The 18,665-nt window shown below is 47.2% G+C and overlaps 1 protein-coding gene across 4 annotated transcripts in view; it reads right to left on the bottom strand.

The window, feature by feature from the left end:
- TBCD (tubulin folding cofactor D) overlaps positions 1-18,665 on the bottom strand; it is a 2,839,019-nt gene that overhangs the window by 397,309 nt on the left and 2,423,045 nt on the right. For all 4 annotated transcript variants that reach the window (XM_069654539.1, XM_069654542.1, XM_069654540.1 and 1 more), the window contains exon 30: positions 6,739-6,830. In XM_069654539.1, the coding sequence (XP_069510640.1) occupies positions 6,739-6,830 (92 nt within the window). The remainder of the gene's footprint in view (positions 1-6,738; positions 6,831-18,665) is intronic.

Raw genomic sequence — 18,665 nt, 5'->3', positions numbered from 1 at the left:
GACATTCTTTCCCCATACAGAGGGCAGAAAAGCCTTCAGCGCTAGTCTGAATGCTCTCAGCTCCAAAAGATTGATGGGATGGGCTCCCCACCCCGTGAGTGAGGCGTCCATCACTACTGTAATATCTGGCCATCGTTGCCAAAAAGGTTCTCCCTTCAGAATATTTTCCTCGCAGGCCCACCACTGAAGATCCTATGAGACTTTGGTTGGAGTCTTAAGTCGGTCCAACATCTTTCCTGAGAATTGGGACCATTTTGTTCTTAGAGCCCATTGAAGGGATCTCATTCTGAGTCGAGCCTCTGGCACCAGAACAATGCAGGATGCCATGAGGCCGAGCAACCTCAAAGACCAAAGGCCGGAAGACTCTGGGCACTCTGAAATTTGGTAGCCATGTGAAGAGTTTCTTGAGCCCTCACATCTGATGGTGAGCTCTTTCCCAAGGATGTATCTAGTACTGCTCCAATGTACTGCAGCCTTTGAGGTGGTGTCAAATGGGACTTCTTGTAATTGCGGGAGAAGCACAGCCTGAAGAGAGTGGCAGGTGATGTTGAGATGGTGCAGGACTTGTTCGGCAGAACGTGCCCTGTTCAGCCAATCGTCCAGATAGGGGTAGATGTGAATCCCCCCCTCTCCTGAGACTCGCAGTGACTGCCGCCATCAGTTTGGTGAAAACCCTCGGGCGGAGGTCAGCCAAAATGGCAGAACTCGAAATTGATAATGAGAACTGCCAACCGTGAACCTGAGGTATTTTCTGTGCTTGTGATGAATCGGCACATGAAAATAAGCACCCTAAAGGTCCAATGACACCATCCAATACTGGAGCTGGAGGGCCTGAAGGATCTGCTAAAGTGTAACCATCTTGACCTTGTCCTTCCTGAGGAACTTGTTCAAGTATCCAAGATGGGTTTCAGTCCTCCATCCTTCTTGTGTATCAAAAAATAAGGGGAGTACCAACCCTTGTTCCTCCCGCTACAGGCACTGGTTCTATAGCACCTTTCTCTAGCAGGGTTAAAATTTCCTGCAGAAGCAGCTGATACAGAACCCTCAAAGAGTGGTACCCTGGTGGATTGTTGTGAGGTCACCTTATGAAAGGAAGGCATTAACTGTGGGCTACTGTTTCCAGAGCCCAAGCATCTGAAGTAATGTCTCACCATTCTTCTAGATGCTGAGACAGTTTGCCCCCCACTGGACAATTGTGACTCAAGACCTCAGAGTGGTTTTGACGTGGCTGATGCAGTGGCCAATGGTAAGGAGGCTGCTGCTTGAGCTGGCTTCGCACCTTTACCTTGTCCACCAGGAGGAAATATTCCCTGGCCTCTTTGACTGGCCATTCTTTTCGGAGTATTAGCGAAAAGATCTACCCCTCCAAGGTTGCCCACTAGGACGAAAAGGCTGAGGTTGCTTAATAGCGCCACCTAAAGATTTGGCAGCCGCCTTTGAGATCTGCAACTTCTCAAGGCTCTCGTCAGCCTTGTTGCCAAAAAGGTGAGACTCGCAAAAAAGGCATGTTGAGAGGTCTAGATTGCACATAAGGTGCAAAACCCGACTTTCTCAACCACACAAATCTGCACATAACGGTGCTTTTAGCCATGGTTCTGCTGATACTATCTGCAGAATCCAAACCTGACTGAAGAGACTCACACATGGCCTCTTTGCCGTCCTAAATAATAGCTAAGAAGCCGCATCTTTCATCCCCTTCAGAAATGTGCTCTGCGGCAATGGAAATACATTCCCATGGAGTGTTACAAAACCTAGCAAGGGTACAAGTGGAGTTGGCAGACTTTAGTGCCATGCTCCCTGCAGAAAATACCTTACTCGCCCATCCATCTACGCATTTGTCATTCCTATCAGGAGGGATGGTAGGGTATGCCGCTTCTTTGCAAGTAGCAGAAGCTGCCTGCACCCCAAGACTCTCCAGAGTGGGGTCTTTCGACAAGTAGTCGGGGTCACTACTGGAAATGACGGTATTTTATTGTCAAGTTCTTGTCAACTGCCGGATTAGTCTCCGGAGTCTCCCAGTTCCTAGCCACCCTTTTCTGCAATGCCATTTGGAAAGGCAAAATAGGATCAGATTGTGGACCCTTGTCCAGAATGTCAGTGAGGTCGTCCAGTTCATAAGGCAGTGGAGGTCTACTCCAACCCATGTATTCAACCACTTTTGACATGAGCTGCCTGTAGGATGAATCTGCATGCTCTCCAGCCTCTGGTTTTCCAAACTCAGGTTCGGGTGAGGTATCTACCCCGCTTGCTGTTTGCAAGTAATCATAAAGGTTCTTCATTCTGGACTCGTCAGAGATAAAACTCTCTGGTACATTGGGAGTACCATACTGCAAGCCAAATGGGGCCTCATCATCCTCAGACCACTCCTCTTCTTCAAAAATTGAAGTAAGAGATTTAAAGAAATCCTTTTTAGGAAGTGGAGCATATATTTTATCTGGTTTTTGGACAATGGGCTGCAACGTCGTCGAAGTCATCAATGATTTCTTTATCAGCGCCAACTTAGAAGGGGCGTTCGGCATAGACGGCACAGCTGGCAAATGTGGGGCAGCTGGCGTCGATGACCTCGACTTTTCCTTGTGTCTCATATGTTCATCAGATCTGGGGCTCACGATGTGCATGACACCTTTTTACCGGGCTCGAGGGTGCGGGGGATTTCGGAGGAGACCTTCCCTTTCCGGCTTCTTTCGAAGGCTCGGTAGGAGCATGGCTTTTTTTCTCAAAGATCTTTAACATTTGAGCCCTGAAGGCTTCCCACTCGGCCAGGGTGGGCTTTTTAGAAGGGCAAGCAAGCCTATTGGGGGAAACGTCTGACGACGAAGTAGTCGAAGGCGACCTATGGTACCTGCTTTTCAATTTGTTTGAGGACGAAGAGTGATAAGAGCCACTCCTCGACCTGTATCGCTTGACCTTCTTCCTCCGAGGAGAGTCGCCTCTCGACTCGTCGGTCAAAGGTTTAGCAGATCGGGTAGGGGATTGTTTAGGGGTTTTTCCTACCTTCAGCTTCCCCTTCCATTCCCTCAAGGTTTTTCCAGTCATGGACTGGCATTTCGAACAGTCGGAGGTGTCGTGGTCCGCACCGAGGCACCACAAACAAATACCGTGTGTGGGTCGCTGAGTGACATTTTTGACCCGAAGTCCCGACACTTCTTGAAACCGGACTTTGGAGTAGAAGACATACTCGAGAGATGATAGTAAGAAATAAATCACAAGATGAGGCATGCCGAATTTTGCTCAAAGCGATCACTGTCACAGAAAAACTGAACGGAGCCAACGGGCACTGTGCATGCTATATATGCCTTCGATTACATCACCCTCGGCGTTGGCCTTTGAGGGACATTGACTGGACGCCATTGATGCACAGCGCCCTCTGCCAAAAAATTCTTCCGAAGCAGCTGAAGCTGGACAACAAGTGTCAATGAGGAATTTGTGGGAGGACACAATCCATTAAAAAATATCGGCTTCACCATTGGCTACTTGAGACTAGATGAGAATGCAGAGCATTAAAAGGGGGGGACTAGTTCCCGCAGAAGGGAAATCTTATATATCTAAGAACTAAAGACCTATGTCTAGCAGTAGGAAGAAGGAAACCCAATTGGGGCAAAACGGAATCTAAGCAGAAACAACATAAATGCTTGGACTTGCTTTGGGGACTTGCTTTGGGCAAAAAATAAAAGTCCATCAGGGGCCTTGACCAAATCATAACCACAAGTTTCCTCAGAAACACAACGGAATGCACCCGACATGGCGACATCCAAAGAGGATTGTTAAAAGATTCCAGGAATTTCAAAATAAATTTGCCTCATCCTTTCAGTTGCAATTTTCCAATTTCACCTACGAAATCAGAGGGTCACTTGCAGATTTGAGTAAAGAATTATCTACTCTGGCAGAAAGGCTAGATAGCAATGAGCGAGCTTTTCAGGAACTGATGGGATGGAGTACGCAATCAGACATTGCTCAAGAAGAATTGTCTAGAATTAGACACAATCTGGAACTGCAATATGAAGATCCTGAAAATCAATCACAACGTTCCAATATTAGAATAAAGAATCCTCCGGAAACGGTGTTGAACATAGAACTGAAAGAAACGGTGACTCACATATTTGCAGACCTCATAACAGAACCAGAGCACATGAACATTCTCCTGGATAGGGTTCATAGAATGGTACCCAAGAGATCGGAACCGGGCACTCGCCCCAGAGATGTGCTGGCAGCTTTTTCACTCTATCCGCAAAAGGAACAAATCCTAAGGCAGGCGAGGACTGTAGCCACGATCATGCACAATGGGGCAAAAATTCTATTATATGAAGATCTGACCAGGCTGATTCTTCATAAACGCTGGGATATGTATGATGTAGTAAAAACTCTTCAGACGCCCGCGGTTCCACTGAACCAGGACGCACACTACTGAAGATGTCACTCGTGGCAGTGCTGCTCGTGCAACAGATCTAGAATGTGGCATGACCCCTACGGACAGTCGAGGCCTGTGGTGATTTACATGACATCATTTCAAATACATCATAACCTCAAGGCATCCGATGAAGAGGATGACGGCCCTGTCCCTCTAAGTCGAGATACCAGCAGTGTTGGGCCACTGGAATATTTGACAAAGGCAATTCCAGCTCTCATAAGGTGACGGAACACATATTAGCTTGCAGTCTGAATAGCTGCTATTTGGTTGAGTCTGCTTGGCAGTACGCCCAGTTTAGTTGCACTTACTCCACAAGTTGCACAATGGAGATGAAGGCTCTCACACATGCCATCAATGAAGCAAGGCACATTTAGCACTGAGCTTCTGTCCTGACGAAGGTCGGATCAAAAAAGGGGCTAGATTTGTAAAGCCCGAGACCAACAACCGAAACACGTGTCGACTTTTTGTAAACTATCTGTGGTATTCACAGAATAGTCAAACTTGTACTAAAGAAAAGGTGTTAGAACTTTGTGTTAGATGGTTTTTTTGTGAGAGGTATATGTGTATCAATACCGTTTTGTGATTTAGAAAGAGAGAGACCTATGGTTGATTGTATTAATGCGTATGAGCGGTGTGGGAATTGACTGTGAGAGTCTAAATACATACATGTAAATTGATGTTTTTTTAATTTTGTGATATAATATGGTTTGCATTTGATAAAATAAAATTATCTGTATGAAGATTTAGTTGAAGAATATTTTGACATCCCCTATCTAGCGGTCCATTTCTTTTTGTTCACTGTATACTTACCCGGAGGACCATAGATTATTACCAGGTACCCTCTGGAATTGGAGTAAAAACTCTTCAGACACGTGGTATAAAATATAGATGGACCTTTCCCTTTGGTCTACTTTTCAAATTGGATGGCAGGCAACAAGGGATTACATCCAGGGAATCAGGCATGGCATTACTGCATATCGAGTAGGATATCCTCGGAGGGTCCTCGGAAGGGATCCATCCTACACCGGAGCAACAGGCTGCTCTCTCCAAGACATGGGAATGGACTTCCATGGATCGACTAAAGAGGAATCGCAGGGGCCCGCAAAAGGACTGGAGAGCTTGACTTAGAGGCACTACCCACAAATCTGACAATTCCTAAGATTTCGAAAACAACGCTTTAATATCCATTCTTGAGAAGCTTAGACTTGGCCAAAGAAAACTCAACAAGCAGGTTAGACAGACAGTGACATATTGGATTCTATCTGTTCAGCTAACAGATGGGGGAGTTAGGACTCTCCGCACTTAGCCCTGGGACAGAGGTGATTCGCAGTCAGGGACAAAGGCCCCAGGATACAATAGGTGGTACTGTGACTCACACCAGGAAACTGTTCATGGGCAGAGAGGGGGGCGGGATAACAAAGGTACTTGGGATGTTAAGGGGGGAGAAGGTTATATTGTTAAGAGAAGCGGGGTTGCCCATTTTGCAGAAGAATCATCATGATGTTGTGATACAATGGTGCCCGAACGTATCTACTCCAAGGCGCAGAAAAAACTTAGTGAACAATTCAAGTGCTTGTCATGGAATGTGAGGGGGCTTAATACTCTGCAGAAGGGAAGGAAATTTGAGTCGTTCTTGAGGCGGCACCAACCGGACTTGGTGATGCTCCAAGAAACCCATATTCGCAAGGCGGATAAAGTTAAGCTCTGCTATGTCAATATCCGATTATATTGCAGGCGACAGCGTAAAACAAGGTTGCAGGGGTGTTGATAGCAATAAAGCATAAGTTGGAGGTCCAAGTGGTCCGCACTAAGATCCATAAGGAGGCTAGATATGTTTTTGCAATTCTACAACTTACGACTATTAAACTAACAGTAGCCTCAATATATGCCCTAACACAGGCCAGGATGGCTTCTTGAAACATGTTATGGGGCAATTGGAAGCCTTCATGGAAGGGGAATTACTGTTATTGGAAGATTTCAATATAGTGTGGGATCCGGATTATCCCACGCTACTGGTAAATGAACATGCTATTGGCACCAGAACAGGTGTGAGCCAATGATGTTATGGTATAACACTCTTTTGAACAAATGTCAACAAGAACTTCATAATACATACAACCATTACACTTGTTCCAAAACAATGAAAGTGAACAAATAATAATATTACATTTCAAATCTAAGCAAAATGTGTTAGGCATGATCATAATCTTAATACAATTGGATCATAAAAAGAAATAAAGACAAACCACCAATCACGACTTCTTTAGAATTGTGCTCTGTATACAATTTTGAATAATTGGCCCACCAAGTGTAAAATAGTGATGACCTACTTTGCAATTGCTTTCAACCCATCCCGTCGAGCTTCTGCAAAACTTAAATCTCTGGAGGAAATGCTGGTGACATTAATAAGACCATCCAAAACCTGTAATTTGAAAAAGAAACCGATTTACTTATACTATTTAAAAGAAATGTGTTTTTGAGCTGCTTAAGGTTACTGCTGACTATTCTAGGCTATATCGGTTCAAATTAAGTGGCAGAAAAAAATTTAGCTTTTGATGTTGCCATCAAAACGGTCCATTGTCTCCACAGAACGAAAACTGTATGTAAGAAATAAGAGATCTTCAGACAATGATCACTTTAATAGGGTTACACTTTCTTGTTTTCAAACATTTTGGACAACATAGGTTTGTTTATTGAAGCAGTTCTCATCCAACATCTGTCGGAGATCTCCCTGAAGAAGACAACAATCCTCCTTAGCAAACCTTCTTTTGGCCTGCACAGCTTGGGCAATGACTATCTCCAGTGTCCCATGTGAGGAACTTAGGGATTATGTTAGAAAGTCCAAATTGGTTTTTGAAATGAGTCACCACTAAAATTAATCTATCCCTACCTCCACAATCCATCTCAGAGGATTTTTGCTGTGATAGAAGGAACAAGTTACTTACCTGTAACTGTTGTTCTCCAGCATGGGTCTGGCATTGATTCACATGCTTATGAATATTCCCCGTCGCCAGGCTGGGAATCCTCGGTAAAGAAAAAATCAGTTTCGTTTCTGAACTATCTTTCTACTAATAACAAATCACTGGTCTCTGGGTCATACTGCCCCCAGCCAATGACTGCCCTCTACCTAAGCCCCTCCTCTGGCAGCCATCTTCAGATTTGGTAGCACATAAAGTCGCAGTAGGACCCAGAGAAGAGCCGCAGAGGGGTCGGAGGGAGGGTTCGCATGTGAATCCATGCCAGACCCATGCTGGAGAACAACAGGCACAGGTAAGTAACTTGTTCCTTCTCCAGCATGGGGTCTGGCATGGATTCACATGCTCATGGATACAAGAATACATAGCAGTACACACATGCACAACCACGGGAGGCCGTGGGAACCATTAAGCATTTCAACAACTCAACATTAAGCATCTCTTACCTCCTCACCAGGCTCACCTTCAAGCGAACAGGTTGCGCAGCACTGCCTGGCCGACTCTGGACTCCTCCCTGGAATCCCAGTCGACGCAGTAGAATCTCGTGAAGGTGTGCGTCGACCTCCACGTAGCAGCCCTGCAGATGTCCAGCAGGGGCACACCAGACAGGAACGCCGTAGTAGCAGAGATCGCTCTGGTCGAATGGGCTCTCGGACGGCCGGGCAACAGTCGATTTGCCAACCGGTGAAGAGTGCATGAGGCAGCCAGAGAGCCATCTGGAAACGGAAGCCTACGAGAGGGCCTTCCCTTGGCTCACAGGGCCAAAGTTCACAAACAGCTGTGATGTCTTCCGAAAACTCTTCTTGCGGTCCACGTAGAACTTTAGCGCTCTAGCCAGATCGAGCGAGTGCAAAGTCCTCTCAGCCAGCGACGAAGGCGACGGGAAGAAAACAGGTAACACGAAGGGCTCGTTGAGATGGAAGTCCGACAGCACCTTGGGCATGAAGGAGGGGTGCATCCTCAGCACTACCCTCGTCTCGTGGAATGTCGGATATGGAGGTTTACAGCAGAGGGCCTGGATCTCTCCCACTCGTCGTGCCTGCCTCTCCCCCCACCCCCAAGTTAGTCCGTTGGCCAGTGGTATTGTCGCCTCTTGATGACACTTTGATTCGGGTTCATCTGCAGGTGGGTCGGCTGGCGAGCTGCCCTGGGTTTCTTGTTGACTATGGTTTGGCGAAGCGCGGTTGTCGGAAGTGGAGATTAGGTATGCTACGTATGGTCCCCAGATGTCAGGAGGGCGTGCGTGTAGGGGTAGTGTCCTGATGAACTCTGTTTCAAAGTTTTGACAGTACAGCACATCTTTCAGCCATTTTGCCACAGTGGGAGCTGGTCCACGGCCCAATGACATAGCTACTCTTCTTCGCGCAAGTACCAGCAGGATAGCCGTGAGTTTCCTTGTTACAGGTGTCACATGCCTTGTCAGCCCAAGGAGGGCTACAGCAGGGATGGGTGCTGGGTCGTCTCCTATTATTGTGGCTTTTATTTGAAGAACCTGGGTCCAGAACCGTGTCATCTCGGGGCAATCCCAGGCTAGATGGAAGAAGTCTGCTGCTGGGGTGCCACATCTCTCGCACAAGGCCTCTAATTCCGGTCGTTGTGTACATCTTTTGGCCGGGGTGAAGTACGTTTGGTGGAGATAGTTAAAGTGGATCTGTTTAAGTCATGTGTTTAGTGCCACTTTTTGGGTCCGTCGAAGAATGTATGACCAGTCTTCGTCGGGTATTGTGGCTCCTATGGATTTTTCCCACCTTTCTTTCATGCTATTATTCATGTGAGTGGTGTCCGCTAGGAGGGATCGGTATATCATCGAGACTAGTCTGCCCTCGCCTTGTGCTTGAATCGCACTGTGTAATATCTGCCATGTGAATGGTTGTTGCGGGAACGACAGGAAGAGTGGTTGGAGAGTATAACGGAGTCTAAAGTACGCAAATGTGTCTAGGGGTGTGCTGCTCCCTTTCTCTCTAGCTAGCTGGGGTGTTATAAATGTACCTTCATTGAATAGGTCCCTTAGGATCTGCAGGTGTAGTTTGTCTACCCACTGATGAAAGACTGTCTCCGTAGTTAGGGGGATTCCTGGTATAAATTTGATGGCAGCAGGGGGAAGAATCTAGCTTGAATGTTACATTTCTGTGCCATCCTTTTCCAGATCGCATAGGACTAGATTCATCGTAGCCTGAGGCACCGAAAGATGACCGATAATGACAGCTCTCAGCAGATTAGGGGACGTGAGAGCCCTTTCTATTTGGACATGTGGTCTAATAAAGTGATTGGCGTACCAGTGGCTGAAAAACTGTGCCGGGGCTGCACAATAGTACCGTTCTAGGTCGGGGAGTGCCAGGCCTCCTTGAGAGGTTGGCAGTATAAGTGCTGCATAAGCCACTCTTGCTGGTTTTCACGCCCACAGTAGTTCAAGGATCAGACCTCTGACTTTTTTTTAGAAAGTATTGTGGTATCAGCAGGGGTATGTTGGCGAATAAATAAAGGAGCTCAGGGAGGACCACCATCTTAACCAGCGAGAGTCTACCCCACAGTGTTAGTGGGAGCGCCTTCCATCTGTGTACTCATTCTTAGAGTAACCCGAGCGCTCTCTCATAGTTGTCTTTGAATACATCATGATGGTTTAGAGACACCAAGATCCCTAGATACCGGAGTGGGCGTCTTCCCATTTAAACCCGTGGTCGTCTGCACATTTTCTAGTGCCCGACTTTAGGGGAAAGACTACTGATTTGGAATGGTTCATTTTTAGGCCAGAAATGGTGCCAAATTTAATTACTTCACGCATTTTGGTGTTAAAATGTTCTTTGGGTCATGAACAAAGAGCACCACGTCATCGGCATAGAGGGAAATCACTAGTTTGTGAGGTCCCAGAGTGAGGCCCCTCTAACTGCCTGGAGCGTAGCCGTGATGCTAAAGGATCCATTATTAGGGCAAATATCTGTGCTGAGAGTGGGCAACCTCGTCTAGTCCCTCGTTGCAGTTCTATACTCGTGGATTTTGTGTTGCCTAGGATGATGGAGGATTTGAGGGCCTTTGTATAAGAGGCAAATTAGTTTGATAAAGTAGCTTTCTAGGCCCATCTGTTTGAGAACCGCAAAGAGGTAGGGCCACTCGACAGAGTCGAAGGCTTTCTCTGCGTCTAGTAGGACCGCGATTGCTTGTCACGTGGGGTCAAGTGCTTCCATTACTCCGAACAATCGCCTGATGCCAAATGTCGTGCTACGCCCGGGGACAAATCCGGCTTGGTCACCTAGTACCAATCCCGGAATGCGAGGGAGTAGTCTGGCCGTGAGAATTTTAGCCAGTATCTTGTTGTCAAGATTAATCAGCGAGATTGGTCTATATGAAGCACAGTCTTCGGGAGGTTTGCCAGTTTTGTGCAGGAGGATCACATTGGCCACACAAAGGGTTGGTGGCAGGGTCCCACGCTCGAGTGCTTCTTCGGAAAAGCGTTGGAGGAGTAGGGCAACGATGGCCAGGAAGGCTTTATAAAATTTGCCAGATAGGCCGTCGGGTCCTGGGGCTTTGGTGTTGGGCAGAGTTTTTGTGGCTTGGGTGATTTCTTCCGTTGAGATAGGCAGATTTAGTGGCTCAATGAGGTCCCTCTCTACCCAGTAGAGCTCAGTGTCATTTACATAGCTTTTTAGGGTTTCGGGGTCCGCACTGTTTGGAGCTGTAGAGCTCTTGATAGAAAGAGCGGAAAGCGTTAGCAATTTCCTCCTCTGTATGTACTAGTGTGCCCTGCGTGGTGCGCACTCTTTCTACTCTAGTGGGTTTCCGGTCTGCGGCTATGTTAGGCAGAAACCTGTGCAGTTCCCTTGGGGAACACTGCAAAAGATTTAAGACTACAGGTAGAGCAGTAAACCCCTTTGGTAGCAGTCTGTACCACCCAGATTTACCTGGTAGCTGTGGCTGAGCAGTCAGACTTCTCTCAAGAAGAGTTAGGCAGTATGTAAAGTATACACAATATGTACCAAAACACAATAGCACAAGCAAACACTGACCAGAGCTTGGTTTCAAAAGTATATAGTTATTTATTTAAAATACACATAAGTTAAAAACACTCTAGCAAAAATATAGTAAAAGTACTTCAACACAGTTATAATGAAAGTAGATTCAATCCTTTCTCCTATCTAGACAACTCTAGGTAAAACACCACTTAATTAAAACAGAGGTGAGTGCTTAACGTTAGATGACACTCTAGTAGTTTCCAAGAAAGGGAGAGAAAAAGCAGAAATGGGTTAGACACACCACTCTAAGGTCCAGAGCACTTGCAATAGGCTTACAGAAGAATAAAGTCACAGGTGAGCAAAAGTCACTAGGCAGGGCCCACTCTTAGAGTAGCCGGAGCGAAAATGTGCCCAAGATCACACTGTTAGTTAGAGATTCAAAGTCTTGCAAAGAGTCAAAAAGAGGTTAGAGTGGCTCAGAAAGTTTAGCCAAAGTGTCCCAGGCACTCCCAGGTTCGAAAGCCGGGGACTAAATCTACCCCGTACAGTCGGTAGCAAGGGAAGCCAGGCAGAACACAGTACCTTAAGCGGAAAGGATCCTCCAGCGGTGGCAGTTGTTCCAGGCAGTGGCAGCAGGGCTCGACGTCGGTCAGGGGAGAAGAAGTTCTCGCTGAAGAGCAGAAGAAGAGGGTCGTTGCACTGCCCGGGAAGAAACCAGCCGCGGAGTCCTCCGGTTAAAGGGTTGGTGCCGACTTTCGCGGTATGGGGGTAAAGTGTGGTATTCCGGTTGCCGGGGTGCTTGGCACAGGCAAGGCGGCCACGAGATACCTCAAAGAACGGAAAGAAGGCGAAAACTGGTTGTCCCCACCAGTCAAGGGAAGGAGCCACTCCGTTAAGAGTTCTCCTCGGTCGTCGGGAAAAAGTGGTGAGACGGTTCAGCAGGGCTCCACCGGGTGGTGTCGTCGAAGCAGGTCGGCTCAGCTCTTCCCTCGTCGGATTCTTGGTCCTGTGGCGACTTCTGAAGTCCCAGTCCCCAAAGCCCTGCTTTTATGCAGCAAACCCCCATTCACCCAGCCTAGCTGTCACTCAACCATGCTAAGTGGTGAGCCGGGCGGCTCACCACTTGGGCCAATCAGGACGGAGTGCGACTTGAGTTACCAAGGTAACTCAGTCCAGGGTGCCTAAATCCCCCTCCACCCCTCCTAAGTACCCCAGACAGAGTGGCACCACTTTGGAGGGCTTCTGTGGAGAAGCCCGCCAAAAGTGGAACAAAGGGCTCCACTTTGGGTCAGAGTTACAGAGGCGAACACCAACGCCATTTTAGAATCAAGTTTTGGCAAAAAGTCCCAACCGGAGTTATAAAAATAAATATATAAACCGGTGGTATGTTTAAGGCTACCGTAAATAAATAATTAAATGTGTTAGCCTAAAACAATGGGAAATCCCATAGGGAAATATTCGCGGTCGAATATAAAAAGTAGTTTCCACTGCCACCAGCCAAAACTCGATCAGGGGGGACGGAGACGTGCCCCCTCGACTAACAGACCCTGGGGCAATCGAATTGCCCCAGCCAGTACGTCCACAATATGATGGTTTGTACTGGTTCTGTTCAGGATTCAAGACTAGCAAAGTCTTTGGTGACTTTACATGCCCTGAGAGACAGTAGTCAGTCCCAGGGTATGGAGTCTATGTTGGGGAGTCCCTAGGACACCCCTGGGTCACGGCACAGAGGGTGCTGTGTGACCCACATCACAAAAATACATGAGGCCCTATGGAGTAAAAGACCCCATAGCCCATTCAACACAAGGTTTAACCAAGAAAACACACTTCAACATGTCCAAGAGTGAGGGTAAAAGAGTCTCACTCTTGGCAGGAGAAAAAAATTAAACCCCAGAAATCCAGCAAAGCTGCTGGGGGACTCACTAGGTAGGGAAATTCAGCCTAAACAGAGAATTCTCCCTAACACTCGCCCCCCCCAGACTAAGGGACAGGAGGATTTAATCCACTCCTGGATGAACCTCATACCTCTAGTCGATGATATACATCCTAGAGAGTCCATCAGCATTTTGATGGTGACACCTTGACCTATGTTCAATGGAGAACTCAAAGGTTTTCTTTTGTAAGCTAACGGACCTACAGACCCTTTGAGGAACATCAGTCTTTTTGTTATAGGGGATCTGGTTGACCAGTCCCTCAGAAGTTGGTACAACTTCTGAACCTATGTTAGGCTTTTTCAAGGGGTCCTTATAAAGGATTCCCTTAGATCTAGAGGGGCCTCCAAGGTTCCTCACCACCTCTCTTGTGGGAGCAGGTTGGGTCTTAGGCCTCTGGGTTGGAGGGGTTGGGGTTAGGCAATGTACCTGCTTCCCCTTCCTCTTAGATCTACCCTTACCTATTTTAGGAGTTCCCCCCCTAATATTAGGATTTGAGTTGGGGTCTTCAGTAGAAGGTCCAACAGTCTGAAGGTTTTTGGCCTTAGACTTTTCTTTTCTGGTTTTCCACCAGCACTGAGAATTACCAGTTCTCTCGGGTCCAGATAGGGGCCTAGTTGGTCTATCCACCTCTTCCTCAGAAGCAGGGGGAGTCAGAGACTCTGAGACTAGGGGAACAATGATGGAGCTTGGTTGGGGCTCCCATGTTCCTAGCATACTATCCGGAAAGGTGCCTGGGTCAGAGGTCAACTTACTAAACCCAGGGCTTGTAGTGGGGTTCTCAGTAGAGGGTCCCACAGGCTTAGAAGGGTCCTTCAAGGTAGCCTTTCTAGCCAATTTGGTTAAGTTCTGCTTCTCCATACTGGGAGGCCTGGGGGTATGTGACACTACTCCTAGAGTTCTTAGGTCATTCCCTAACAGGACCTTCCCAGGTACCTCAGTCTGAACACTGACAGGGATCCTTACTGTCATGTTGTTACATTGAATGAGGGCTGGTAGAATAGGAACCATTTGGACAGGGCCTCCAGACATCTTAGTGGGACCTTTGGGTGCTTTGGCCACATCCTCAGGTTGAAAGAAGCTTTCATCCACTACTGTTCTGCTGGCCCCAGTGTCTCTCCTGGCAGGAGTATCCTGGCCATTGACAAGAACACTGTCCACATAATACACCTTAGAGTTAACAGGTAGGGAGTTATACACAACCCTATTCTGGGGACTAACCAGACCCATAGGCTCTAAGTTTACAGTTGCTTGAAGACCCAAGGGTTCTTCAGCAAAGAGTTCAAAGTGGGCACTAGCCATCTGTACTTCATCCTCAGGAGTGAAGGCTAAGGAGACTGTGCTGATCCCTGCAGGTTTACCCTTGCACTTGGGATCTCCTTTGATATGGTCAGTACCCTGACAGACATAGCATTGTCCAAATGCTCTCTGGAAGGGTGGCTTGTTCTGACCTCCTTCTGGCTTGTGGCCAGAAGGTACAGTAGCCTGACTTGGTTTCCCATGTGGCTTACCCTGGTTATTTTGTGGTTTGGGGCCCTCTTTGGGATAGGAATTATTAGAATTCGCTTTGGAGTCTGTTTTTGGCTGTTTCTCCCCATCCTTCTTCTGAGTTACCCCAGAATCCTTGTGAGTGGCCCTGTTGGCAACCCACAAGTCAGCAGCCCTAGCCAGTTTCCGGGAATCTAATTCCTTGGAATCAGCCAAGTGTTGTCTGAGCTCAGGAGAGCAGGCATCATAAATAGTCTCCAACATAAACAAATTCTTCATACCTTCATAAGTGTTCACCTTGTAACCCTTAATCCATCCCTCTAAGTTTTTCAAACATTCACTCACCCAGGTAGCCCAAGGGGTACCATCATGCTTTTTGAGGTTCCTAAACCTCTTAAGATACTGGGAAGGGGTCTTCCCAAACCTAGCTATCAAAGCTAGTTTCACACATTCATAGTCCTTCCTATCCTCCTCCCCCATCTCCATTACCACATCAGTTGCAACAGGGGGAAGCCTAGAGAACAACCAGGTGAGTAAGTCATTTCCTGTGATGTTCTGGAGCCCATGATTATATTCAAACAGAGACAACCAATCCAACACATCCAACTTAGGCTCATACATACCAACCAATTCTTTAGGCATCCGGGGTCTTTTAGGACTGGAACTTCTAGAGGAGCCAGAGAGAGAAACATTCTCAACAGATAATTTCTTCATTTCTAAGTCATACTTGAGCTCCATTTCCCTTAGCCTTAGTTCTTTGTCAGTTTGAGCATTCAGTTTCTTATACTCCAATTCTAGCTTCATTTTCTCTAGTTCAAAGTACTGAGGACTAAATGTGGGACCTGGTAAAGGTCCAGTAGGCACAGCAGGTAGAGCAGGCAGAGGCCTAGGGGGGACAGTTACAACAGCCTCACCCTCCTCTTCTGACTCTTCCTCAGAAACATCAACATTTTGTTCCATGTTAACTTCAACACTGTCATCTACAGTTGCTGGAGTGGTAGGTTCCTCTGAACCATCACCCAGACTTTGGTTAGCTAACAATCTTTCAATCAGCTCCATTTTCTTGCCCTTAGTCAGGAGATCCTTATGTTTACAGAGCACTCTTAAACAATCAGCAGTTTTGGCTGCAAGGGACTCTTGACTATAGCTTTCTATAACTGACATGTTAGAGGTTTTACTTTTTCAGTGCTAAGCTTTGTGGTTAGTTGCACTAAGGTATCTAAAGCACAATAAAATGTATACTCAATACAAATCCCACCGCTGTACACCAGTGTTAGGCAGAAACCTGTGCAGTTCCCTTGGGGAACACTGCAAAAGATTTAAGACTACAGGTAGAGCAGTAAACCCCTTTGGTAGCAGTCTGTACCACCCAGATTTACCTGGTAGCTGTGGCTGAGCAGTCAGACTTCTCTCAAGAAGAGTTAGGCAGTATGTAAAGTATACACAATATGTACCAAAACACAATAGCACAAGCAAACACTGACCAGAGCTTGGTTTCAAAAGTATATAGTTATTTATTTAAAATACACATAAGTTAAAAACACTCTAGCAAAAATATAGTAAAAGTACTTCAACACAGTTATAATGAAAGTAGATTCAATCCTTTCTCCTATCTAGACAACTCTAGGTAAAACACCACTTAATTAAAACAGAGGTGAGTGCTTAACGTTAGATGACACTCTAGTAGTTTCCAAGAAAGGGAGAGAAAAAGCAGAAATGGGTTAGACACACCACTCTAAGGTCCAGAGCACTTGCAATAGGCTTACAGAAGAATAAAGTCACAGGTGAGCAAAAGTCACTAGGCAGGGCCCACTCTTAGAGTAGCCGGAGCGAAAATGTGCCCAAGATCACACTGTTAGTTAGAGATTCAAAGTCTTGCAAAGAGTCAAAAAGAGGTTAGAGTGGCTCAGAAAGTTTAGCCAAAGTGTCCCAGGCACTCCCAGGTTCGAAAGCCGGGGACTAAATCTACCCCGTACAGTCGGTAGCAAGGGAAGCCAGGCAGAACACAGTACCTTAAGCGGAAAGGATCCTCCAGCGGTGGCAGTTGTTCCAGGCAGTGGCAGCAGGGCTCGACGTCGGTCAGGGGAGAAGAAGTTCTCGCTGAAGAGCAGAAGAAGAGGGTCGTTGCACTGCCCGGGAAGAAACCAGCCGCGGAGTCCTCCGGTTAAAGGGTTGGTGCCGACTTTCGCGGTATGGGGGTAAAGTGTGGTATTCCGGTTGCCGGGGTGCTTGGCACAGGCAAGGCGGCCACGAGATACCTCAAAGAACGGAAAGAAGGCGAAAACTGGTTGTCCCCACCAGTCAAGGGAAGGAGCCACTCCGTTAAGAGTTCTCCTCGGTCGTCGGGAAAAAGTGGTGAGACGGTTCAGCAGGGCTCCACCGGGTGGTGTCGTCGAAGCAGGTCGGCTCAGCTCTTCCCTCGTCGGATTCTTGGTCCTGTGGCGACTTCTGAAGTCCCAGTCCCCAAAGCCCTGCTTTTATGCAGCAAACCCCCATTCACCCAGCCTAGCTGTCACTCAACCATGCTAAGTGGTGAGCCGGGCGGCTCACCACTTGGGCCAATCAGGACGGAGTGCGACTTGAGTTACCAAGGTAACTCAGTCCAGGGTGCCTAAATCCCCCTCCACCCCTCCTAAGTACCCCAGACAGAGTGGCACCACTTTGGAGGGCTTCTGTGGAGAAGCCCGCCAAAAGTGGAACAAAGGGCTCCACTTTGGGTCAGAGTTACAGAGGCGAACACCAACGCCATTTTAGAATCAAGTTTTGGCAAAAAGTCCCAACCGGAGTTATAAAAATAAATATATAAACCGGTGGTATGTTTAAGGCTACCGTAAATAAATAATTAAATGTGTTAGCCTAAAACAATGGGAAATCCCATAGGGAAATATTCGCGGTCGAATATAAAAAGTAGTTTCCACTGCCACCAGCCAAAACTCGATCAGGGGGGACGGAGACGTGCCCCCTCGACTAACAGACCCTGGGGCAATCGAATTGCCCCAGCCAGTACGTCCACAATATGATGGTTTGTACTGGTTCTGTTCAGGATTCAAGACTAGCAAAGTCTTTGGTGACTTTACATGCCCTGAGAGACAGTAGTCAGTCCCAGGGTATGGAGTCTATGTTGGGGAGTCCCTAGGACACCCCTGGGTCACGGCACAGAGGGTGCTGTGTGACCCACATCACAAAAATACATGAGGCCCTATGGAGTAAAAGACCCCATAGCCCATTCAACACAAGGTTTAACCAAGAAAACACACTTCAACATGTCCAAGAGTGAGGGTAAAAGAGTCTCACTCTTGGCAGGAGAAAAAAATTAAACCCCAGAAATCCAGCAAAGCTGCTGGGGGACTCACTAGGTAGGGAAATTCAGCCTAAACAGAGAATTCTCCCTAACAGGCTATCAGACAAGCTAAAAGGGCTCTGGGTTTCTGACCTTCGCCATATTGGCGGATTTGATGGGCACGGCCTAGGAATTTGAACTCACACTTTGCTGTGGTCCTGAACTTCAATAGCTCCCTCTGAGTTCTGCTTGGTGTTTTGGATTGCTTGAGCGAGAGCACTTGCGTTCAGTTCCCGCCTGATTAGTTTCAAGATTCCATTCTCTTTTGCTATGCACACCCCTCTGATGTAGCATTTTAGAGTTTCCCAGAGCGTGCCTGCTGAGGTGACCGAGTCTTGGTTAACTTCCAGAAATGTCATGATTTCGTCAGGTAGCTCCGTTGCAAATACTGTATCTAATGGGGTGTTCTCGGCTTTGCATTGGGGAGGCAGTATTCCAGTGTCACCACCGAGTGATCAGAGAAGGTCCTGGGAAGGATTTGGCATGTCCCCCATTGGAACGGGGTCTGGTAGGATACCATGACATAGTCAATGCGTGAGCTGGTGTAGTGGACTGCGGAGTGAAAGGTATATTCCC

Source organism: Ambystoma mexicanum, chromosome 3q (assembly GCF_040938575.1).
Source record: "Ambystoma mexicanum isolate Mex_15411 chromosome 3q, UKY_AmexF1_1, whole genome shotgun sequence".
Taxonomy (NCBI): Eukaryota; Metazoa; Chordata; class Amphibia; order Caudata; family Ambystomatidae; genus Ambystoma; species Ambystoma mexicanum.
This window is presented reverse-complemented; position numbering and strand designations above follow the sequence as displayed.